This window comes from Caloenas nicobarica, chromosome 1, assembly GCF_036013445.1.
Source record: "Caloenas nicobarica isolate bCalNic1 chromosome 1, bCalNic1.hap1, whole genome shotgun sequence".
NCBI lineage: Eukaryota > Metazoa > Chordata > Aves > Columbiformes > Columbidae > Caloenas > Caloenas nicobarica.
In genome coordinates this window covers 64,633,422-64,659,369 of record NC_088245.1, presented here as the reverse complement: position 1 = coordinate 64,659,369, position 25,948 = coordinate 64,633,422, and the positions used below count along the sequence as shown (strand labels likewise).

General features: G+C 46.2%; 1 protein-coding gene across 2 annotated transcripts in view; it reads left to right on the top strand.

Annotated features, from left to right (window-relative positions):
* The window catches only part of HIPK2 (homeodomain interacting protein kinase 2), a 141,603-nt gene that overhangs the window by 36,516 nt on the left and 79,139 nt on the right, over nt 1–25,948 (top strand). For both annotated transcript variants that reach the window (XM_065651940.1, XM_065651930.1), the window contains exon 2: nt 7,358–8,456. In XM_065651940.1, coding sequence (XP_065508012.1) covers nt 7,358–8,456 — 1,099 coding nt within the window. The remainder of the gene's footprint in view (nt 1–7,357; nt 8,457–25,948) is intronic.

The window sequence follows — 25,948 nt, the reverse complement described above, 5'->3', positions numbered from 1 at the left end:
GATGGAACACCTTATCCTTGGTGCCATCTTAAGACATATCAAGGATAAGAGGGTCATCAGGGACAGTCAACATGGCTTCACCAAGGGGAAGTCGTGTTTGACCAACCTCATAGCCTTTTATGAAGACGTAACAAGGTGGATTGACGATGGCAGAGCAGTGGATGTGGTCTACCTTGACTTCAGCAAAGCATTTGACACCGTCTCCCACAGCATCCTCACGGCAAAACTGAGGAAGTGTGGACTGGACGATCAGGTAGTGAGGTGGACCGCAAACTGGCTGAAGGAAAGAAGCCAGAGAGTTGTGATCAATGGGGCGGAGTCTGGTTGGAGGCCTGTATCTAGTGGAGTGCCTCAAGGGTCAGTTCTGGGACCAGTATTATTCAATATATTCATCAATGACTTGGATGAGGGAATTGAGTGTACTATCAGCAAGTTTGCTGATGACACCAAGCTGGGAGGAGTGGCTGACAGGCTAGAAGGCTGTGCTGCCATCCAGTGAGATCTGGACAGGCTAGAGAGTTGGGCGGGGAAAAATTTAATGAAATATAACAAGGGAAAATGTAGAGTCTTACATCTGGGCAGGAACAACCCCAGCTTCCAGTATAGGTTGGGGAATGACCTATTAGAGAGCAGTGTAGGGGAAAGGGACCTGGGGGTCCTGGTAGACAGCAGGATGACCATGAGCCAGCACTGTGCCCTTGTGGCCAAGAAGGCCAAGGGCATCCTGGGGTGGATTAGAAGGGGGGTGGTTAGTAGGTCGAGAGAGGTTCTCCTTCCCCTCTACTCTGCCCTGGTGAGACCTCATCTGGAATATTGTGTCCAGTTCTGGGCCCCTCAGTTCAAGAAGGACAGGGAACTGCTGGAGAGAGTCCAGCGCAGGGCCACAAAGATGATGAAGGGAGTGGAGCATCTCCCTTATGAGGAAAGGCTGAGGGAGCTGGGTCTCTTTAGCCTGGAGAAGAGGAGACTGAGGGGTGACCTCATCAATGTTTATAAATATATAAAGGGTGGGTGTCACGAGAATGGAGCCAGGCTCTTCTCGGTGACAACCAACAGTAAGACAAGGGGTAATGGGTTCAAGCTGGAACACAAGAGGTTCCAATTAATTTGAGAAGAAACTTCTTCTCAGTGAGGGTGACGGAACACTGGAACAGGCTGCCCAGGGAGGTTGTGGATTCTCCTTCTCTGGAGACATTCAAAACCCGCCTGGACGCCTTCCTGTGTAACCTCACCTAGGTGTTCCTGCCCTGGCAGGCGGATTGGACTAGATGATCTTTCGCGGTCCCTTCCAATCCCTAACATTCTGTGATTCTGTGATTCTGTGACCCACCAGATGTGACAAGCATGGGTGGACGGGGCTGGAGCAGCCTGGATGTTTCCAGGCTCCCGTGCAGCGTCTGGCCTGGGGTGGTGCTGCCTCGTTTGGTCTGTGCAGGACACACCAGGGCTCTGGGCAGTCCACTTCCCACCAAGCTGCTCCTGACAGCTCTTACCTCGGGTGGCAGGACGCTTCCAGGAGCACTGGATGCAGCGCGGACAGCTCTGCCCATCTCACAGTCTCCATGCGTAGCCGGGGGAAGAGAGATGCTGCCCCTACAGAGACTGTGCACCAGGGAGCACCCATCTCCCACCACCCCCAACACTGGAGATGTCCTGGAGTGGGTGTGTGCCATCTCACCAGCTTTCAGCCTGCGTCCGTGCATGGGCACTGAGCCCTGTGGCACTTCCCGTACCACCTCTCCCAGCACCTCCTGTGCCCATGAGCAGGTGCGGTGGGGCTGGAGGCTCAGGGAAGGGGGCAGGACAGACCGGGCTGGCTCAGAGGAGGGTCTCCCCAGTATTTTCCTGGCTGTGTCCTCCTCCCCCTGTTCAACTGAGGTGGCTTTCAGTACCCAGCAGGGAAGTTGCCCTGGATTTAAGGAGTTAAAAGGGAGAGTGAAGACGGGAATGAAGATGGTTTGGTGTGGGAGGAGATAGCAGTATCCTGAGCCACATGCCAGAATAACCTGCTCAGGGCATCATAGGGAACAGCTGCCCCATGCCCAAGAGTACTAACTGAGGTCCTGGTTGCTAACTTTTATCCTATCTATAAAGGAAAGTTGTGATGTGGAGTATGAAATAGTAAGCAGCGTTGCATTGCTGATGTTATAAGTGCAGGAGAGGGATGTGTAGGAGGGCAGTCAGGGTGACAGGGGAATATGGGGTGTGAAGGTGATTGTGATCAGAGCTCCTGGCCATCACACTGCAGCGGGAGATAGGCTTCTTGGGTGTGTGGGGGGTAAAAGGATGCTTGGCTTTGTTTGGTCAGTTTTGATTATGGCTACTCCGTGCATTGGAAAGTCTTGCTTTTTCATCTGTCATGGGGATGTTGATCAAACACAGCAGGTTGAAGCCCTGTGAAGCCAGGTCTGGAGCATTGCAGGGAACAAGCTGTGTCACATCTATAAGAACTGTTTTCGTGCTACATAAGCATTTAGGAAAGTACTAATTAGGACGATACAGTTTTACTAGCAGGACAGGAAAAGCAGAGCAGGAGGGCAGGGAGATTTTCACCTGGAACGAAGGCTCCCTTGACATCATCTGCTCACCAGGAACAGGAAGGAGCTGAGGCTGTTGAGGTCTGAACTCCACTTTGAGGTTGTCTCCAAACATTCGGTAGCATAAGGGAAAGAAGTTGTGTAGCCTCCAGGGACATAAACTTGAAGGAGGTTCCAAGAGCAGAGTGGTAGTGGGGACAAAGCCTCAAAAGAGGCCACACGGAGGCTGATGTGAGGAAGAGTGCTGTGCTTGAGACACGGCTATTTTGAAGGTGCAATACATCAGCCATACCTAGCAGACCCCGTTTTCATTGCCGCCTTAACCTGGGCGTGCATATGAGTTTGCAGGCTTGTGCCTCTCTGGGGAGAAGTGGAAGATATTTATTTCAGGAGTGTCTTGCGTGCATCATTTATATGCTGAACACATGCCATGTGCTTTCGACGTTATTTTTCAAGCAGGCACTGTCGTTCTGGTGGCAGTCAGCAAGCAGCCGCTGGTTACAGTGCACTGGCAGCTCTGCAGGTACTGCAAAAGGTCTTACTGCCTGCTTAATACAGGGCAGGGGCTTGGTCTCTTGCCACCACACGGCCAGGTTTATAAATCAGCAGTAAGTGCTAGGAGTAAAGCAGAGGAAAACATCAATGACTTTCAAACTGTTCCTTCTGTGGTCCCCAAAGTGTATTTTTTGCCCTTTGGGGTGAGGTGGGTGGATAGGGAGTTTTGCCTCATTTGCTTTCCGGAAACTCGTTGGAAGTACAAGTGAGGCGGCTGCGTGATTTGCGTATGCATGCAGAAGAGGGCCATCTGAATTGTAAATAGCACCTGCTGAATTATTATTAAGTGAAAGCTGGTGTGGGAGGAGTTCTCAGGAAAAAAAAACAAAGTCTTTTAATAAAAGTCATTCAGACTGTTTTGACATTGTCCCCTGGCTGCACACCACATACTTCAGCTCGTGTGGATGCCACGGGGAGTTACATGAGTCGTATCAAGGACAGGGGAGGCCCCATTAAATCCAGTTACTGTCAATTGTGTGAGAGCTTTAAATGGCTACACTAGAACTCATTATTAAAGAAAGGAACTATCAATTTTATTTAATGCATAGTGCCCAAGCTTGATTCTGCTCCCAGCCCAGAGACTCGCTGTGCGCAGGGGTGATATAAAAATTAGACCTGCACTCTTCAGGGCTTGTATTTAGCTGTTGCAGAGTCCTGGCTGCAGCCCGGCTGGCTAACTGGGGCTGCAGGAGGCTGCCTCGCACCCCTGCCAAGGCAGGGACCCAGCCTGAGCCCAGGACGGCTCAGTCCATGTCACCATTTGCCTTCATCCAGAAGCAGCTTTTGCCAGCACAGGTGGGGCTGCTGAGCCAGGCTTTGGGCAAGCAGGTGTGCTCAGTGGGCATGGCTGCTCATCCTGAGCATCCTCACCCCCTCTGCTGCTGTTGGAGGGCAAAAAGGAGAGGAACCAGGGGCCAGCCTCAGGCTGTCGCATGCAAAACATGGCAAGGTGTCTGCTAGGACCTTCCTGGGTCAAAGGGAGGTAGCAAGAGACACCCAGCCTTGGACAAGAGGTTTCTTGGCAGGCCTGAGTTGAAGAGGACTCCTGGAGCAGGGATGCTCCTGCCCCAGAGACGGGCTCTGTGGGATGCTCGGGGGGCATCGCTGCCACAGGGCCTGGCTGGCCTGAATTGCCCCATTACTGACGGCTTGTTTCTGTTCACAGACTTCGTGGCAAGCCGTTGTTGGCCGACGTATTCAAAAGGCTGAGGTTGTAAATCATATTACAAGCTGTAATGAGGAATTTGATCCCTGCAACAAACCATCCAACTTCTATTCACATTAATTACTATTTCTGCTATTGCCATGAAGATTTTTTTTTTAAAAAAAAACCAAACATGCCACTAGCACAATTTGATAGTGTCCTCAGGAAATTTAGAATTTAGGACTGTGTTTTTCTCACATTAGCTGCATAGGCAAATTTGCAATAAAAACATCTTCGCTGCAGAAGCCTTCTTTTCCCATCACCAAGCTGTCGATCAGCCTGTAATTTCTTGGTACTAGACTATACTGAAGAGCTGGCCGAGTTATTCTCCTTACAACATGTGCCCCTAAAACCTGAAATGTGAAAAAATAATTTTGGATGGAAGGAAGAACATTTCGTATCTTTTTTTAGGGGAAAAAAAAATTTCTTCTGCAATGAGATACAACCTCTGGGGAGGGTAGAAGTGAGAGCAGAGAAGTCCAAAGTCCTCCTTGTAGCTGCAAGACAGATCTGCTTCCTCCATCGCCTTCATTTTTGGGCTAGCAGGGTGGGTCAATGTTTTTGTCCCCTGCTCCTGTCCCCCTGCTGAGGCTGCCAGCAGCATGGCAGGGACAGCAAGGGGCTGGTTGTTCATGTGGAAACCAGTCCCTAACAACAGCTCGTTTCACCAAGGGGCACAGGCGTCCGTCTGACATTGACGACGTTGAGTGACTGCTGACCTTGTTTTCAGCGTCAGCTGATATCAACTGGAGCCCTGCCAGTTTGCACCAGTTGAAAGTCTGTCTCTTAATGGTGGTCATTATCCTGATTTTTATGGCGGCACCGAGAAAGTTGAAGCTGCTGCGCTTCACGTCCCTGACTGTAATTTGGAGTGTCTGAGTTTTCTGGTGTTATCCTTAGAGGAGCGTGTGAGAAGAACCTCTCTCCTTGTTCTGCGTCAATCTTTTTTTCCGGTTTTATTTTGTATGAAGAGATATTGCTCAAGCACACCGTGGAATGAAAGCCATAAAGCTATAAATTACACCTCTGCTAGGTCCACAATATGTTACCAATTGCATCTGCTTTATTATTCACGTCCAGGGGGAAAACATACATCAAACCAACCCCACTCTCCAGGCAGGTCGGTACTGTCCTGGAAGGAACACCGTGACTCTTCTTTATTAGTGGAAAAACAAACAGAGTTTCGGTTCACTCGCATACGATATTCGTGCATCTGCCCTGTCTTCAGAAATTCATCACTGCGGCAGGGATTAAGGTGGGGGTGTTGAAGCAAACCGGAGTGATTGTTTTGCTGGTTACTTCTGTGTAGCTGTGTACGATGGCTTTGGGCTCATCACAGTGCCCCTCTCCTGAGCAGTTCCTGGGCTTTGGGCTGCTGGGAATGTTGGATGTGTTTAGGTGTGTTTGCTTGACTGTGCATTGGAAGCGTGGAGTAACGTTCCTTTTCTTCTGTATGAGTGTATATATTTATGCATGCACATGTGTGAGTGTATGTCTACACATGAGCTCCAGAAATCATCTGAAGAGCCACATGACTAGTGGAGAACGAGTTTCTTTCAGGAGGGGGAGCCGAGTGTTAAATTCTCTCAGGTCTCCCCGTGAAGAAGTCATCCATGTGCACTACAGAGTTTGTTGTGGTTTTGTCACTGGAGCATTCGTGCAGCTTTTAACTTTTTAAAGTTGAAAACAAGTCAAGGTTATGTTTTTGCTTAATAATTCAGCAACGGTGCCAGCTCAGCATATTGTTTTTTTCTTCCCTAGTCATTCTGGTTTATTAAAAAGAAACACTGACGACAGGCAGAAGAGTGAAGGAGGCTGTGCCTTTCTGCTTTAACTCCTGCCAGGTGCTGACTGCTTCCTCAGGAATCACCATAGATTTGTGCTGTTCACAATACCTTTGCCCCAGCGGTGCCACCCCTACCCTGGGCAGGGGAGGCTGGCAGCATGTCAGGACTTACATGTCCTCTTATCAGTGGACCACGTCTTTCTTTTTCTGAATAGGAGTGTGTTCTGATTCAATGGAATATTACTCAGAATCCTTCAGTAAGTCTGTCTCAGTCATACTTTATTTTCACTTTGGTTATGAGGTTGTGGGTTTCTTTTACTGTTTGTTTCGTAGGGTTTTTTTTAAATAAAGATGTAGAAGGTCATTAACTCTTCTAGAACCAAAGAAGCTTGCAGTACAACGCGTTTTTCTTTTCTTAAAAATTAAAGTTATATTATGACCTAGTTCTGCCACATGCTAATGTGTACGTCGCTTCATTAACAATGCCATTCATTTCCAGGGGATCTGCTTTCTGGTGATGGTATTGTCACTGTGAGTAAGGATAGATGAACACAATTCTATAAATCTGGGAGAACTGAGAGCACAGAGTGAAGCTCATGTTAAGTAACTCGCATCTCCAGTGTCCCTGAGCACAGACCAGCATTGTGCACGATACCCACACGCAGACTTGGCAAGTAACCTGAAACATCAGCTGCTGCTTCTGTCCTGGCTCCTCAACTTGTCCGCGCATCTCCATTTTGTCATCACGGTCTATCATCTCTGGGGCCTATCCTGGCTCTCTGCAGGCCAGAAGCTACACAGTGGTGTTATGGGAATAAACAGAGGACTTAAATCAGATCCACCAAACTGTTTAGTATAGGATGAGCCTGAGGATTTGAGATTTGGCCTCTACAGGCAGAATACTTTGCAGTATTTGACATCGGTTTTTCCTGAGAGCTGGATATATTCCTGGAAACAATGGGAATAAGAGTCTCTTTAGGCAGAGGAGGTAAAAATAACATTTACATTCCTGTTATTAAAAATGAGAAGAGGGAGAGCAAGAGAGCAGGAGTCGTTGTTGTTGTTAGTATAGTTCGATCAGGGGTAATGATTTATTTTAGAGCATAACATTTTATTTGTGTTGAGTACATATTTCTGGCAGAACTTGGTTTTTGCGTGTGTGCGTGTGCTGTATCTGATGTCTGTATCCCAGTTTCCCTTCCTGCCACGGAACAAATGAAAAAAGCTGGGGAGGGCATCTTGACACCCTGGTTTCACTCTGATGTTGTATTGCAGGTATGGCCTCGCATGTGCAAGTTTTCTCTCCTCACACCCTTCAGTCAAGTGCCTTCTGTAGCGTGAAGAAACTGAAAGTGGAGCCGAGTTCGAACTGGGATATGACTGGGTACGGCACACACAGCAAAGTCTACAGCCAGAGCAAGAACGTGCAGTCCTCCCAAGCAGCCGCCGCAGCAGCCGTCAACGCCTCCCTCCAGATCCCCAACCCCAGCATCCCGTACGAACAGACCATCATCTTCCCAGCAAGCACGGGGCACATCGTGGTGACATCCGCCAACAGCACCTCAGGTGTGGTTGCAGTGTCTGGGCAAACACTGGGCGGGCCACACAACCTGATGCGTCGCAGCACTGTGAGCCTTCTGGACACCTACCAAAAATGTGGACTTAAGCGCAAGAGTGAGGAGATCGAGAACACGAGCAGCGTGCAGATCATCGAAGAGCATCCGCCAATGATTCAGAACAATGCCAGTGGGGCCACTGTAGCCACTGCCACCACCTCCACGGCCACCTCCAAAAACAGTGGCTCCAACAGCGAAGGGGATTACCAGCTGGTGCAACATGAGGTGCTCTGTTCCATGACCAACACGTATGAAGTGTTAGAGTTTCTTGGCCGTGGAACCTTCGGACAAGTAGTCAAATGCTGGAAACGTGGCACTAACGAGATTGTGGCTATCAAGATCCTAAAAAACCATCCTTCCTATGCCCGGCAAGGCCAGATTGAAGTGAGCATCCTGGCTCGGCTGAGCACAGAAAGCGCGGATGACTACAACTTTGTCCGTGCATACGAATGCTTCCAGCACAAGAATCACACGTGCTTGGTGTTTGAAATGTTGGAGCAGAACCTCTATGATTTCCTAAAACAAAACAAATTCAGTCCCTTGCCCCTTAAGTACATTCGACCAATTCTCCAGCAGGTAGCAACTGCCCTAATGAAGCTGAAAAGCCTGGGACTGATTCATGCTGATCTCAAACCAGAGAACATCATGTTGGTAGACCCATCCCGACAGCCATACAGGGTCAAGGTCATAGACTTCGGTTCAGCTAGCCATGTGTCTAAAGCTGTGTGTTCTACCTACCTTCAATCCAGATATTACAGGTAAGAGACTGGGCTTATGGCATGTTACTAGGATAAATATTTTACCTATGGGAATTTTCCTACATTCCTGTAAATGAATGAGAGTCATCCCTTAATCCTAAACTGGGATGGCTCTTTGAATGGCTGTTGGTGATAGAAAAAATGGTATTCTTACCTCTTGGAGTTTACTTGCATTGAAAACCATTGTAAATTTGTAAATAACCATAAACCGTTGTAAAAACAGAGTTTGCCTGTTACAATTTAGAAACCCTTTCAATTCTATCCATATTTCATTCGCTCTGGGACTGCTTCCAGAAGAGGGGATGGATCTAGGGAGTTCACATTTCCTTTCCAAATCAATGCAAGTAGGTTCTTGGTTTCAGAAAAACCTTAACCTAAACAATCCATATTTCAGCTGCACCTTCCAGTCTTTATTCATATGTGAAACCAGGGGCTTTACAAGAATAAGGTTGGCCTGCAGGAAAACTGTGTGGATGCAGAAGACGTGTTGTCTAGGAGTAGTTTTCACGCAGGCTGTGGAGCTTGTTGGAGTCAATGAGAGTATTCTGGCTGGCTCCTGTTGGCTCTGCTCCAGGTGGACGGGCAACCTGGCTGGGCTGGAAACACCTTTCTCCATGTGGGAAGTTGTTGGTAGGGATGCATTAGTATTGTCAGTAGTTTGGTGCTGGACTGAGGACCTGCTGTGAGCTGTCTGTTCCCACTCAGAGTGCTTTTAACTATAGGTGTGTGATGTGCTAGGATGGAGTTCTAACCTCTTCGTAGGTGTGCCCGAAGCCAGATGTGTGAACCAGCTATTTCCCTCTTCAGTCTGTTGAACAGTTTCAGTAAAGCAGCCTATTCTCCTGGATGGGCATCCTCTCCCTCTGTCTTGACTCCAAGACACAGAGTTGCTCTGTAGATGTTCTCCTCAGACCCTCTCTTTGGTACCAGTGAGCTTGCTTCAACATCCCAAGAACCAAGAAAAGCAATTCCACTGCTACCTCAGGGGTGGGGGAAATAGCAGGGGCAGGGGGGAAGGGAATTTGTTTTTAGATGACAGCTGAATTTAGGAATGTTCAGGCCGTGTTTTTGTTGTTGTAATACTGTGAAACAGGGGCGAAGAGGGAAAATGTGATCCTTCTTGATGACTGATTTAATGAAAATCAGTCCTGGCAGCATCCACAGCTCATCAGATGGGTTGCAGAAAAGCATGGTAGCTGCTCTGTTTGTAAATAGGAAAGAAATCTGGCTTATATGTGGGGAGGACTGGGGACAAAAAAAACAACATGAGTTGTTAACAGTCCATTTTCGTACTTCATAAATATCACAGTGGCAAAGAATACCTGAGCTCTGAGCTTGGGAAGAGTTAATTTCCACAGGAACTTTGACAGTGTAGCACTGCAGCAGCTGATTTTTATCTGCTTGTCCTTTGCTCTGAAGGAGGCCAGAAAAAAATCCCCAACCCGAGTTTATACCTCAGAAGAGGCTTATTAAATGAAATATTCTACCTGATGACAGTCCCATCCTCCAGGAGGGACATGTTTCTGTGGTAAATATGCAAAAGCTTTTAGGGTTGCAATTACCTGGCAGACTAGAAGAGAAAAAAAAAGGAGATAATACAGGCATTTTGTTGTCAAGTTATCTGTGATTCTGCATTAGCAGCCTAGGTCCCTAGCTGAAAGACAGAAGGGGCAGCCAAAATGAAATATGTGACAGAAAGCAGAAATGAAAGAGAAAAATGGTTCATTCTCAGCGACAAACAAGGAATATTTCTGTGGCAGTCTCTGGGGAGGAAAAGGCTTGATTAAATTTGCTTTTTATATTTTAAATGTTATTCCTGCTCAGTCTGAGTTTGCAGTTTGTTAGATAATAAGTTCTGTCTGTCTAATTCCTGCCTTGTTTTCCATGCCTGAATTGATGGGAGGAGGGGAAAAGGGGCAGCAGCTCACCAGGAAAAAAAAAAAAAAAAAAGAGAAAAAGAAAAATTTCGTTGGGTTGAATTACATCAGCAGGGGGGTGCTGATGAAGCTAAATTCAAGTCATGAGGAAAATTTATATTCTTCTTCATTTTCTGACGGGGAAAAATACAGCACAGAGTAAAGACCCATTCCACTCCAAAGAGAAGGAACTTTCATGCTAGGGGAAACATAGGGCTTTATAAAGATTTCATGTGTCTTCCATTTAATTTACACTTGTTTTGCTTGCTGGAGTATAAAAGACAAGGGGATGACTTCAAGAAATGGCACATTTAAGCTGAATGTGAAGGAAAAGCTTCCTCAGAGTAAAACCTCTCAGACTCTGTGCCAAAGAAGTGACAGAAGCCCTGTGCCCCATGCATTTAAGGAAAGACGAGGCAGAGCCCTGGGGAATATAATGTAGAGGTCGACTCTCAGCTGGAGGTTTTTTATCACAGGCTTTTGGGAGCAAATTCCCAGATTGTCCCCATATTTTATTAACAACTTGCTTTTTTTTTTTCCTCTTTTTTTTTTTTTTTTTTTTGGTTGTTGTTTAACACTACTCTCAAGAATGTGATGGCCAAGTCCTTTCAAGTGAGGAAAGTTGTGTGAGGCCCTGGCCATTCTCAGAGCAATGTAAGGTCTTTCCTCTTGTTTTAAACGATAGGCCTATTTTCTTCTCCTGGAAGTGGAAGACAGAAGTGTCTTTAAACAAACACCGTGCTCTTTCTTGACACGAATCCACATAGCCCAGCATAAGCTAAGACACTCCCAGGGCTCATTGCAAACTTCACATGAGCAATTTGAGATTTAAGTCTTTTAGAATTTTCAAAATATTGGAGATATAAAGTAATGGCTGTCACCCCTAAACTATTAACGGATAAACGTAGTTCCTTGTTTTCAAAAGGCTTTAGTATGTGGCGTGTCTGGCCATGGGTTGAGATGTCTGCTTTGTAGGTAAGTGGCCTTTGATTAAATGTTTGGATAACAGAGAATGAAACTGAGTATCAGTCTGAAGAGGTGTTTATCAGTCTAGTTTCAGGCCTCACAAGAAAATATGCAGGCATAAAGGCCTATGCACATGTTGTCTGCTGCCCAGAGTGCCAACTGGAGTAAATAGTTGAGGCTGTGGGCAGCTGTGTTTTTAACTGGGGTCCTGAGGGACGGAGGGGGTTAAGCTGGATCTCTCGTCTGTCTTGCCACACGTGGATGTCGTGCCATCACAGGTATCAGTCCTCTAGCGGTGCTGACAGGGAGCCAAAGCATCACAACCTCTTCCCTATTGTGTGACTCAGAGTGTGCGTCATTCTGGCCAAAACTGCCCTTTAAATGAGGCAGCAGTAATGGCAGCAGGGATAGGCTGTGCTTATTAGTTTACTCAGTGAATTGGCATCTGTTATGTCCTTGTATAACAGTGCACTTACATTTCAAAAACTTCCGCCATTCTGGATTTGCAAAAACATCTCTATCTCAGACTTGACTGCTTTTGCAGCCGTGGGAGCCTCGTTGTTCTGCCAGGCTGTTTCAGTCCTACCTGTAACATTCACTGCTTTACTGACTCTGCCTCTCCAAGGTAAAGAGCAGGATAGCTAGATGGTTTGAGGAGGAATGTTTCTTCTGGGGACTGGAGCGAAACTACCAAGTTCATTGCTGAAGTCTAAGCTCGGGTTTCGCTTAGTGATGATCAGGCCTGATGGGACTGCAGGCTTGCAAAAGAAGCGATGCATTGTAGAAGACTTTGTGGAGGAAAGCAGACTTCAGGCTGTACTATTTTAAGCAGTTCATTTCTTTCCCGAGGACATTTGGAGTTTGGAGTTGTTTTTTTTTCAGAACCAAAATTCAGCAGAATTTGGGTTTTTTTTTTTGCAAAACCAACATCAGGATTAATTGAATCTCAGTTTCATTGTACCTAGACCACCACGTCTTGGAAGGGAACAGACATTCAGCTGAAACGTTTTGGCTTTGTCCCATCTCTGTGATAATCAGGCCAGGTTGGTTTTTTGTTTTACGAAACACAAGGAAAGATAGTTCTTCGCCAAGTTCCTTTGTGTATATATCACCCCAGAGCAGGGATGGTAAACCGGCGTTATGCCCGTGGTGCATCCAACAGAAGATACACACTGTATTTTCCAAAATAACTCCTTTTTTGAGTCTAATTTATAACAGAAAAGCCAATATTTCAGCCTAAACAATCTCCTCAGACCAGAGTCTCCCTAGGGTTTTCTCTGGTGAAACCTTCTTACCATTTCCCTCAATGTTTTTTAGTTTGCTCTGAGCAGGCCCGCCATCTCCTCCTTCATCTGGTCAGGGCTAGCAATCTGCCCCTTTCCCTGTGGCGCCGCAGCATCTCCCTGCCCGGCTCCGGCATGTCATGCTGGCCTCACCGCGAGAGGAGCCCTGTGTCCCTCTGCGGAGCCGGAAAGGCCGTCGCAGGAGGGCTTTATTTATTTATTAACCAACTGTGTAAAAATATGTCCAGTTATGTGCATCCAGGCCCAAGAATATTTGTAACGAGGCCTGTTTGCAAGGAACCTGGCAGAGAGGCTTTCCCCAGCAAAGAGAAGTTGTCGATGGCCTGAGGAGGGGGAGAAGTCTTGCGCTGCTTCCTTTTGGCTCATCCATGGTGGAAAATCAAATATCTCAACTGAGCGCTGGGCCAGTCCCTTCTGTCCCCTCTCCCCTGTCTGAAAACAGCTCCTATACAGCAAAGGTGGGGGATCGAAAATAGATATTCCTTCTGCAGATCTCAGGTTTGTCTTGGTGGCTGGAAAAGGAGGAACCTGTGTGTCCACAGGCAGGGCTTAATCCATTAGGGGTGTTGTAGATCAGAGGCAAGTACACGAAAGGCAGCCAGAGGCAGGTACAAGGGTTGGGAGCACTGGTTTTGTATCGGGTGATGCTGCCCCACAGGTGAGGGCCTCTGGTCCTCACCAGTCAGCCGGAGTTGCAAAACCTCTGCCATAGTCCAATGAGGTCAGACACCACAGGGAACTGACTGGCAAAGCCCCACTAAGCACAGATTTTTTTTAAAAAAAAGAGAAAAATTGGCTGCTACACTCACCGTTAATTGTTGGAACAACCAGAGACCATAAGAGCACCCTGAAATCTGGGCTTTGGGCCACCTGTTAACTATATACCCTGTTGTTCCTACATTGCTTTTCTCTTATTTATCACTGTTAGAGATACTTGCATGAAAAAGTCTTATTTCTTAGGAGTTCCTAATTTTCAGCAGTTTCTCTTCCCTGCCTGAAGTTATAATTTCCCTTTAGCTGTGGAAAGGGGATAGAATTGCCAGTGCAACCAGTGCGAATGGCAGGATGGTGGCCTCAGGTGAGGCAATGAGCACTGGGAGCAGGTGAATGGCTGAAGACCCCTCTTTTAGGACAATGGCAGTTGTGCAAAAGAGTGAGCAAAACACAGGAAAGAGAAGGTAAACGCGTATTTGCTTCTAAAAAAATAGTGTTTTCCCAAGGCTGCCGCAGGTTTCAAGTGTGTCAGCGACCCCCATGGAGGGAAGCGCAGCCGTCTGGGTGCAGGCAGCCCCGTTCACCCTCAGCGCAGGAGCAGAGCTGTGGTGGCAGCACGGCTGACCAGGGCTCAGTGGTTGACCACCAGCTCAGACACAGGTGTCCTGTCCATGCTGGGGCGGCTCAGCTCACCCTTCTTCTCCACATCAGCTCTGAAGGGACATGGTTTTGGAGAACAGTGCTCCTCTTCTCCTCCATCCCCTCCACTCCGTAACTTTCCCGTATAAGCACGCCTTCCCTCTGGGGGCATTCACACCTCCTGGTGCCACACTGTCCCAGGCCTGGAGCTGAGCTCCCCAGAAACAACACTTTCTGGTTTGGAAACAAACACTCTTCAAATGCGGCTGAACTGGAGTTCCCATGTGCTTTCGAGAGGGCTTGCAGAGAGGAGGCAGCAAGCAAATACACTCCATTACCTGTCCGTGTACTGCTACCTGAGGTCATCTGGGTACTCCTGACATAAACATCCATCAGCCTTTTTTTTTTTTTTTAATCTGGCCCCTCACTACAAGAAAGACATTGAGGTACTAGAGAGAGTTCAGAGGAGGGTGATGAAGCTGGGGAGGGGTCTGGAGCACAAGTCTGATGAGGAGCGGCTGAGGGAACTGGGGCTGTTTAGCCTGGGGAAAAGGAGGCTGAGGGGAGACCTGATCACTGTCTACAACTACCTGAAAGGAGGTTGTAGCATGGAGGGGGTTGGTCTCTTCTCCCAAGTAGCAAGTGATAGGATGAGAGCAAATGGCCTCAAGTTGTGCCAGGGAAGGTTTAGGTTGGATATTAGCAAAAACTTCCTTACTGAAAGGGTTGTGAAGCACTGGAAGAGACTGCCCAGGGAAGTGGTTGAGTCACCATCCCTGGAGGTGTTTAAAGGGTGCGTAGATGAGGTCCTTAGGGATGTGGTGTAGAGGTGGACTTGACAGTGCTAGGTTAGGGTTGGACTCAATTATCTGAAAGGTCTTGTCCAACCAAAACTATTATGTGATTCTATGATTCTTATCTGCGCTTGCTGCCAGGGTCATTTTGGTAATGCCGGGAGGATCACTGAGAGGCTCGGAAGTCCCAGTCTCACCACTTGCAGGTTGGCCACAGGTGGTTTTGTGTTTAGGGTTTTTTTTGCATTTTTTTTTTCTTGCTACCATCTCTCACACATGATCACAAAAACAAGCCTGTCACAGGATTTCCTGCTGTCTAGTTTTCTTCTCTCAAGCTTTATAAGCACAGTAAGTCCCTTTAAGGCTGCAGCCTGGTGAAATGATGTGAAAAATCAAGGTCACTCTCATATTTACTGTACCAGGGCAGGTTTGGAACAGCTACAAATTACTAGCTTGTTTTACTTAAAAAGAGCTATTTACCTCAGAGAATTCAAAACCTCCTATTGCAGCTGTTGGCTGCAGACTCCATCTCTGTAGCACATAAAAGACATAGTGTGTTTTGGTGAAGATACCTGCACTCAGACCAGGGGCTAGGAAATAACCTAGCTCAGTACGGTGACAAGTATTTGCTTCTGCAGCCACACGTGTGAGTGGCAGTACAATTAGCGAGGCTCAAACAAGGGCCATTTGCAATCAGAGTCTGCTCTTTGCATGTATGTGAAAGACATAAAGTTTGGTCTCTGCTCCTCGTTGCTTACTTCTGTGGTTTTGTGTTTGCTCTCCTTTCTCTCCTCCCACTCAAGTCGCTTCCTCGCCAAGTGTAAAGGAAACGGAGCAGAGGAAAGTGTGCTCTTCTTTTCGGCTCCGATGACTGAGCAGCAGCATCAGCAGCCGCTTGTAGGAGCAAGCGGTGTAGTGACCCACAGACGTTACTCCAGCAAGAGGTGGTCAGTGAAGGAGAAGGCACTGCAGTCGCACACTGGGGTGTGATTTTCCATGTTCCTCTCTGCTTATTTCAACACTTGTTTGGGTCAGGGCGGTAGCTGGCTAATGGCAGCAGTAGCTGCCGAGAAGCAGAATGAGGTGAGGGGCTGTTGGCATGAGATCGATGCACCAAGTGTGAAAATAAGAAGAATTACAAGTAGTGAGATTCATCATCCACGCTTCTGAATACGAAAAAGCAGCATTAGCAACACAGTTTGCACAGGATTTCATGGATGCTTTATTCAAGTACCACGTATTTAAATCCTATCAGGTTTTTGCCTCCCCCTGTACATTTGCTCACTGCAGACAAGGGATTTAAGTGTAACATGGAGGCAGCTTACTATGTACATTTGTGCATTCATTAGGTTCACAGGTTTTAGGCTCCAGCACAGTGGGACTGAAAAGCTGTATTACCCTGAAGAGCATTTTCTGATCGGAAAGTGTTTCTGCTCTGCTGCTTATTGGCAATGAGGGTAGGAAGGCGACTGACGTGGGTTTATAAACGAATGAGTCATTACCAGAAGAGAGAAATTACCTGAAGATGCTGCGATTAGTATGGGGTTATACATTCCCCAGCTTCAGACCCCTGAATGCTGTGATATCAGTCCCCAAAGTTTCTATCTTAACTTCTCAAGCCACTTGCTGTACTGATGCTTCAAATTAGCCTAAGCTAATATAAAAGCACCTAATCCTCAGGTGGGGGCTCAGTAGCTGCCTCCTTCTCCTGGTCATGCTGGGGAAAAGGAGTGCCTCCCAAGCAGTTGAGAGTAGTTATCTTCCTTGAGAACCACTAATCCTGTGCCCTGACTTAAACTGAGTTAGAGCTACAGCTGTCACCTGTTTAAGGAGGAAAGTCAATGAAATGTCCTTTGCCTCTTAGGCCAGGTCATAGCAATGGTTATTCTGTGGTGCCTTACAAGGGAGGGGAAAAAAAAAAAAAAAAGACAGAAGAGAGGCATGTGTGTATATACGGTGAAAATTTTTTTCTTCTAAGAGGAATAAATAAAAGGGAAGTGACTCTAATAACTGGAGAGGAGAAATCCTTTTACAGGAGATGGTTACCTGGAAGCCACTCTTCCCCATATAAGGAAATATGTGGGAGGAAAGAAGATGAGATTTCCCTCTTCCCATTATCTGGAGACTTCAAAACCAGAGATAGCCAATTTCTAAACAGGATAGTGTGCTTCTGCTGCAATGGGTTGGAAAGTAAACCGTGAGTCCCTGAGTGGCAACCTGACCTTTGTCTTCTACTTATTGAAGGACAGAAGTAACTGCAGGCCTTGTTTTACTTGCAAAGACACAAGTGATTTTGTGCTGACAGGTTTTGCCTTTATTTTGCTGTGACTGTATGGAATTGGTTCTTGAGTGCATGTTCAGGTTCTGTCCCCATATCTGCTGGTTTGCATGAGCTGGGGAGTAGCAGACTTCTTCCTACCTGCTACCAAACCTACTGTCAGTCTGCAAAGGCTCCCGCTTAGGGGTGGAGACAGGGTAGATGTGTGGGATTTGGCCTGAGTCTGACTCAAGTGTCTCAGAATCAAAAATTCTCTGTCTCCAAGAGTTAACTGTTGTTTTTCTTTTTGCCAACCACTGCCGTTCTTACTTGGTTTGAAGCAGAAATTCCAAGCACGAGAGTAGGACCCCGAGGCCTGATGAGACATGCAAAGTGCTGAAGGTCTCGTAGCGTAATTGCTGAACTTCTGCCTTCGCGGGAGGCTTGGGACAGTTTTCAGATAACTCTGGTGACTTAGGAAGCTCACCACCTGAAGCCTTTAGAGGAGAGGAAGAATCATCTGTTCCAGCAGCTGATGCTTGTGCTCATGTGCAGAGAGGCAAAAAAAGCTACCAGCTTTCAGTTAACTTGACAAGAAGAGGAGCAGTACTGTAATGAGTTGTGTTTTAACTGGAGATGGTACGATTAGATCATTTGTGGTAATACTGCTGAGCAACACCACCATGTTTGCTCCACGTTCTCTCCAGCCTAGCGGGAGGGGTCTGTCGCCATTTACCTTCCGCTGCTCTCCTCGGTGCCGGGTGTTCTGAAGCAGGGCTTGTGTTTACAGCACCTAACACACAAAGATTCTGTGGCTGAAGCCCTTAAACAAAGGGGTAATAGAGAGTATAATGGTGCACATGACCATGAGGGCCAGCACGCATGTTAATGTGACAGCTGGCGTACAGAAGAAAAGCTGATGGCCTTTTTCAGATGCACCATGGTAAGAATTCGTGTTTCAACTAGTTGCTTCCATGCAGAGCTGTGCACTCAGAAGAAAGCCCAGGGTGATGGGGTGGGAGGAGTATCTGATGGCTTAAAAAAAGTTTCGATTTACTTTGTCCCATATTATTTTACTTACCAGTGGGAGGCTGCAAACAGAGAATATCATCCAAGAGGAAAATTGAGTATTTCTTTGCACCTCACAACAATATTAAAATAGACAGATGAAATCTAAAAGGTAAACAGGCTCAGCTGAGGCTAGCTGAATTTGCTGGTTATTATGCTAAAAAGTTAATGATGAAATACTGCCAGTTGATTTCAGCAGGTAAAAGGAAGTAATGGTGAAGGCCTGTATCAAAAACAGAAGCTTACCTAAGTGATCTCATCTCTGTAGTTGTCAAAAATACAGCTCTTGCCATTGTTAGCCACTTAAATTAGTGGACTGGATTCTGGCGGGTTGCATGAGCGTTGTGGAGTCTTCTTCTCTGGAGACATGCAAAACCCGCCTGGACGCCTTCCTGTGTAACCTCATCTGGGTGTTCCTGCTCTGGTGGGGGGATTGGACTAGATGATCTTTCGAGGTCCCTCCCAATCCCTAACATCCTGTGATTCTGTGATAAGCATAAGCAAAAGCAGAAGATAGCCATGTTGTTGTTTCTGGAAAGGCTTTTCTGGAGGCTCATTTGATAACCTACGTCCTCTTGGCAGGTGCATGAGGGGCCAGGGAAGGGAAAGGTAGCATGGTCTGGATTTTACTTAGCAATGCCAGTATGTCTACAGAGATCTGGCAGCTCCAAACGTATTCCTTTGTAAGTGAGGTCAAAATACAGCTTGATGTGTAAGATATATAATGAGCGAGAGAAAGAAAGGCATGTTAACTGGGTTGGAAGATAACATTCTGTCTTTTGAATGGATTCTTGTTATTGCGACCAATGTTACTTTCAGGAAAAAAAAATAGTTGAAATTATTCTTTTTTCTCTATTGTTTAGCTCTTGTTCTTGGCTTTGTTATGGCCACAAAGAGATGATAAAAATGGATTGGCACAAAGTTGGGTTTCCTGTATCGTTTAGAGTTATGTTTTCAGCCCTTAGCACTTTGATAGGGTCTGTTCTTCATTTTGAAAATAGCAGTAAAAGACTAGAGAACATAAGAAAACACAGTTCTCTCTTTTTTTTTTTTAAATGAAATTGTCAGTGGTAGTCTGAACTTTGCTGCTGATCTGTATGAAGTCTCTGAACTGTGTAATTGGAAGACGATAGATACAAAAGAGAGATAAAATATCCATATGCCTGGCTATTTCAGAAGGTAGTAGAAAGTTCCCAAAGCTTGCTTGTTTTTAGTCTGTATATTTATGTCTACATAAATCCTTTGGGAATAAACTTTAAACATTTACGTTGGATTTAGAGAATTACCTTCCAGCATCAGTACTATGATCTAGCAAAAGAAACTAAGCTTAAGCTTATGTGAATGACCCTCTTGGCTTCCAGAGATATGGGTAACATTAAAGCATGTGTTCAATTCCTACACTAAAATGAGGAATGGTGGTAACAGGTATGAAGTGTTGCAATGTATTTGCTGTTCCTGTGTGGTTTTCAAAGGCATTGGGCATGCACAGGAAGATGGCTCACATCTTGGAAAAGGATCAACCTGCAGCATCAGGCAACTGGGTGTTGAGACACAGTTGACAGCCCCCCCAACTTGGGTGTCATGTGGACCTTGAAGGAGCCCAAGCCTTCACCCTGCTCATCAGAGGGAGATGAAGAACCCCCAGCCGCTTCTCTCTGGTAGCTGGAGAATCGCAGCAGTGCCTGTTCCACCTGTAAGTTGTCAGGGCATTTTCCTAGCAGCCTCGATGCCCTTCTCAGGCTCCGAAGGACAACCAAAGTAGAAGTTGGAGAGAGAAGAAGCAGGAGCAAACCCAGACCCTCACAGGTTGGTTCAGATGAACACCGTGGATGGCAAAGGCCAGAGTTGCTCTAGACAGCTGGTAAAGCCACATGGACCACTCCTCTCAGCCCAGTTCTGCAGTGTGCTCTTATGTGGGATTTGAAGAGACTATTTCCAGCTCAAGGTCTGTGCTTTTGAGCAACCCTGAAGCTCTAGTTCCTAGGCACAGTCACAGCTTTTACCTTAGCCTGGGACTACAGGTTCTGATTACTGCCTACAAAACGGGATTTTAAGTCATGTAAGAATCCTGTGTGCAGAATATAACTACAGTCATTACTTTTGTAAGGGGGCTGTCACGGCAGCCCAGTGACAGGGCAGAAAGAAAAGGATTCTGCTTGGTTTTCTGCAGAAAATGCCCCTGACTTTCTGTATTGTGTGGCGAGTGAGGGCCGGGGCAGTAGGGATGGTTGCGAACTTTGACTTAAGTTTTCAGAGCCATTGGTAAGCTCAAGTAGCTTGTGAAATAGCTACTTCCATCATATTTCCCCCATGCTTTTGCCTTCTGAGAGATCCAAATTGTTTCACGTTTCCTTTCCACACCAGGAGTGGTGCATTTGCCTGATGCTGTGTTCCCTTGCTTAGCTCTTGGTTTATGCCTGAAGTGGCGCCACACTATAGTACTTGCAGTTTTCATCAGTGATGTGCCCGGGCACTAAGGTACATTTCTTTGTGATGCTTTGAAATGTCTGCCATGACGTCATTGTACATATCCCTGTGCACACGCGTGCACCCCTCTGGTGAGCCAGGGCTTGTACGTGGTGGCCGAAAGGCCAGCAGGTTGCTGGCCTGGGCAGCAGAGCCTGCAGTAGCCAGAGGGGAGAGAGGACCCAGGTGCTGGACAGGAGGCTTCTGTGGCTACAGTCTGAGCCTGTTTTCCTTGAATCTGGCACAAGGTTTTCCAGCAAGGCTTTGACCATCCAGGAGCTTAAAGGCTTTTCTTATCTGCAGAGTGTGGCACAGACTGGTGGCAGGCCGTAATTAATGATGATACTAACCCTCCTTATGCAACCAGGGAATGTCTGACAGCGTTAGTAGGTAGTTGCTCAACAACAAGGCATGTTACAACTAACCAGCTGGGACCAATTATGAAAACCTCACTAATGCTAGCAAGCACTTGCCTGTTCGCATCATCGGACTGAAGTTGGAGAGATGAGTGACTGCTCTGCGACGCGCGGGCAGGCTCGTGGTCAGGTGGTGCACGGCGTTGAGCTGAAGCGCAGCCACCGTGTCCAGCGTGGAGTGTCCGTACCCTGGGATACGTTTGCTGGGTACCGATGAGCTGTGGTACCCTGTGTCAGCACCATCTTTAGCTCGTGGCCCCAGATCTGGGATGAGGAAGCAACCCCAGGGCTGCAGCACCATCTTCCTTCCCACCCCACAGCTTCTACTACCCCTTTGCTGCTGTGGCAGCGCCAATATGTGCCCAGTACCTACTTAGCTGCTCTCTACGGTTAGGAAAGGCGGGGGAAGCGGGGGCTCCTACTTAAGGCTTCCTCATGAATTTTTAGTCACTACATGAAGATTTCAAGAGTGCGCAAATAAAACATAAAATGAAGCAGAAGACTAAGTGGCACTGCACAAAGGGAGAAAAAGCAAAACCAAACAAAAACCCAACACTGAGTCATTGTCCAAAAGGTGCAGCCATTAGAGAATAATAGTTTTTGTGTGCAGCGCAGCTGGGGCCACAGTTGCAGAAGGAAGGTCCTTGGTGACCTGTGTGATGGCTCTGTTTGTTTAATGTGCTAAAACAAAGAACTGAAAAGCAGGCAGGGCCCTCACAAATACTCGCAGGGCTTCTCTCTCCGTTCCTGTGTCTGTGCCCTCTCTCGCTGCGTGCGTGTCTTCATGCTCCAAATGCAACTAATCACAGCTTCATGCTCTTGGATGCTTTCTGTTGTGCATCCCTGGTCTCTGCACCTGGGCACTCCCTTGTTGCTGAGTTGCGCTTTTCTTTTTTGTAATTTAGAAACTACAACAAGTAACATAAAGTCAAACGGTTACTATTTTATTGTCTGTTTTTGTAATTCTCCGTCCTTCAGAACGAGCTCGGGGTAATGACATTATTCCCACCCCTCCACCCTGACCTCAGTCTTTTTCTATCCATTTAGCAAATGCTGCAGCTTGCTCTGTTTCTAATGGGTGGGAATCAATGTGGCTTTTTAAAATTGGATTCTCTCTGCCTGCACAAACAAAATCAATGGTGTTATTGAGCATGTGCAGGGCTGTGTGAACGGGAGCGAGCCAGCAGGGTTTGCTGCCTCGGCAAGGCAGAGGCAAAGCCTGTAACTCATACAGGAAGGATCACTCTTTATTTCTCTGTCATTTTGGTAAGGGCTGATGAGCAGCTTAGTACAGTTTGGAAAGTAGGGCCTGGGGAGCACTTTTCATTAGGTTAATAAGATTTTTAAGGTGGTCAGCGTGAGGCTGTAAAAATGGGCTAAAACCAGATGGGTTTGAGGGCAGGTAGGGGGTTTGAAGATCCCAGTAAAATGAGATTTAATCTGAAGTGTGCTTTAGTTTGATAGGACTTTACGATTGGGTTTGCCCCATCACGCAGGGCATTCCCACCACAGACTGGTCAGAGACTTTTGCTCTCCGAAGTGAGTTTCAGAGGGAGCTAAAGCAGCAGGGATGAGGTTTTGCTTCCTTCACACTAAGCATTTGTATGCAAACAAATGGGATGGGGAATTTGTATATCCGTGTTTATCTTTCGTGGGGCAATGAGTTTACTAACATTGAGCTATTGCGGGAAACGACTGGCCACGGCCTTGGGAGATGAAGGGAAGGGCAGATTACAGATGGATGGTGTTTTACTATGAGGATTTTTTTGTGTGGTGTGGGAGGAATGTATTATTCCAGAACGTTCTCTTGGAGACATCTTAGCGGTAAGCCCTAGTTGACAAGGCTGTGGTAGATGGTTTGTGAGAATGCATGAAATGGTAACCTAGAAGATATTTTCAATTAAATCTTAGCTGTGGAGAGTATATCACAACCCATGAAAAGCCTTGTATCTGCTTGAAGAGCCTACCCAGCTGCATGTTGGAGCAAACAGCATACATGAAATGGAAGTTCAAAATTCACTCCTTTCCGAGTCTTGACCTCTCTGTGCAAAGTACCCCAAATGGCTTGTATATTTGTGTTCCAGGACGTAGAGCAATACTACCAGCTCGGTTAGATAGGACACCAGCAGTCTTCCAGCTGCAGCCTGTTGCAGACGCCACTGATACGGGCCGGGTTCACACCGACGACTTTAGTCGTGTGTGAAACACTCCAGAACCTTTATCAACCTGCAGGGCCATTCAGTCATTTCACATAAATGCACATGCTGATGCTTGCTGTGAACACCGCTTTGTTAGGAGCGCAGCCAGCCTGGTGTTTTGGGTGAGAAAGTGAATTTCTGGCTGTACCAACAGAAGGGGTTTTCTAATGTTGCTGTCAGCTGAGGAGCTCCAGGTCCTGAGTGGGAGGGGGTGGCAAGAAGGGACCTTTCCACTAGTGGCTGCACCACCAGAAGATAAGCTTGTTCAGCGCCGTATGTTTTTGTGGCTAAGTGGAGTTCATTTTGAAACGCTGTCAGCTCTGAGGATGGAGTACAGATGAGCGGAAAGGAAGAGTTGTGTTTATGATGGTTTCATATCTCCATAGCCAAGAGGAAAACATGAGTTAGCATTTGGTTCCTGACAGCGACTTCTGCTGGGGTGCCAACCCCGGCTTTTGGTGCGTGACTTTCCAGTGAAATCCTCAGAGTTTGCTTTTCCTCACCCACTTCAGATATCTTGATTTCTCAGTGTTGAAAATCCCCATTGCTCCTGGATTTCACTTGTAAATGGGGTGGGCACGTTTCTAACAAACAAGAAAATTAACCTTCTTCTGCTGTCCCTGGTTTGAGTAAGGATTTCTTTATGGCCATCATTTAATTATGCGATTGTGACTGGCCTGGACAAATGAGACAGTTTCAGTATCCTGCGTTCGATATAGCTTATCCATGCATACATTATGAAGTATGTAGAGTAGCTATAAATGATGCAGGAATTGTTTCAGCACAGGGCTCGGTACACGTATGTATGTACTGGTGGACACCATTTCACATTGTGCATACACAGTTTTATCCATGCAAGAAGCTTGTGATCATCAAATATCCTTTAAAAGAAGCTAAAAATGTGTCTTTATTGGCTTCTTTTCTTTCCACAGACAACAAAGGTCCTACTTAATTATTTTCAAATGTTGGCAGCAGTGGGGCTTTCTGCAACTTGCAAATCAGTGCAAGAAGCTTCCCTCGGCTGAAATGTGTTCAGCAAAGGGTCCAGTCAAACATTAACCACGTAATTTTCACACATAATATAGTTTTCAATTAATAGAATGTTTTGGGTTTTTTAATATGTTCTGGTGTGCTGATTAGAGCTCTGCAAAAAAAAAATCGGTATACTGTAGTATGTGCCAGGACAGGCTTTTCCCTCCTGCTTCATAAAGTCCTCAGGATAGGTAGATCATTTTTGAGGGGAGAGGCCTCTGTTAACTGTGAAAGCAGAAAACTTTTCGTGCAGCTTCAGTCCAGTCCTTCGCTCCGCCCCGGTGCCGGCAGTGTGCTCCCACCTTCACAGTGTGCGGTGAGACCTGGGGCAGAGATTTCCAAGTGTCCAGACAGGATTTCTGATCCTTCCCAGGTGCTCCTGCTGTCCCTGCTTCCCCTGCGTGATGCAGTGGAAACAGGTGAAAAATGTTGGTCCAGCTGCAGGGAAAAAAATAACAGTTTCTTCTTTATTTTGTTTGGAGATTTATTAATTTTTTTTGGATTTTAGGGCTGATACTGTAAAGATTTGGGTTGGAGCCTTGATGATTAGAAACTTAATTAAAATGGAAAGTTAATATTCTTACATGAATCCACAGCTGAGAATTTGTAAAAAATGTATTGACTGAAAGAGCAATCAAATAATAATATTATTTGGACTTCCCTGACTTGTTTTGATGTGGATAAGTGATCTTGTTTAGGGCTAATCAGAAGATGATCTCCCTTCACAACTCTATTTCTCCAAATATTTAGCCAGAAAAAAAAAAAGGCAACCTTTTCCCATTCTAATTGAAAACCTACCACTATGAAATTTTGGCGTTGGGCTTTATTGTAACATTTTAAGTGGCTGAAAAGTCAATCAAATTTTACTTTATAAAAAGGATTATTTTTGCTTCTTTTTTAAAAAAAAAAAAACACCAAAAAACCAAAGCAAACAAAACCCTGTCCCCTTAGTACCCTCTAGACTACTCCTACCTTTATATAGTCCTAAAATTACATTTGGCCCTTTGAAGGCAACCACAAGGCTGATGTGCTCCCCCGTGAAAATAAGTTTGACACCCCTGCACTAGACTATATGCTTGAACAATATTCAGCATTCTTCCCTTATTTTTTTTTTACAGTGGAGTAAAAATAATAAGATGCAGTCTGAAATAGAATTGTTTCTCTTCAACTTTCCAAAGCAGTAAGGGAAAACAGATCACACAGCAAGTTTTAAAAAGTCAGCCAGTGTGTGGGACATGCTACACTGAACCTCTTTTCAGAAAAGAACTGGACTGCAACCTTTAGGAACTGTGTTTATTGTAAGAGAAACTGAATTTACACCAAGTAGAGGATGTGGGAAGCTCCGGCTTGGTACCGCTGTGATGACCGCAAAGAAAAAATTAAAAAATAAATTAAAAAAAAAAAAAAGCACAGCCAAAAGAGGGGTTTTCCACCATGTGGATAAATTACCAAAAATGTCTGAATGGATAAATTACTGGAAATGTCTGAAATCTGTTTGTTCTGGGAAGCTGGACCGCACAAGTAATTTCTCCTCTCTGTCAATCTCGCGAAGGGTTAAATTTTGAGCGAGAATTGATTCGGGGAGAAGACTGCTGCCACAACGCTAAAGACTCATTTATTGGGAGAGCGCTACACCGCTTACTGTAATTGCAAGAAAATTAAAAGAAAGCAAATTAGCTGGGAGCTTTTCAGAACTCTTCCTCCTTTTGCTGACGTTAATGA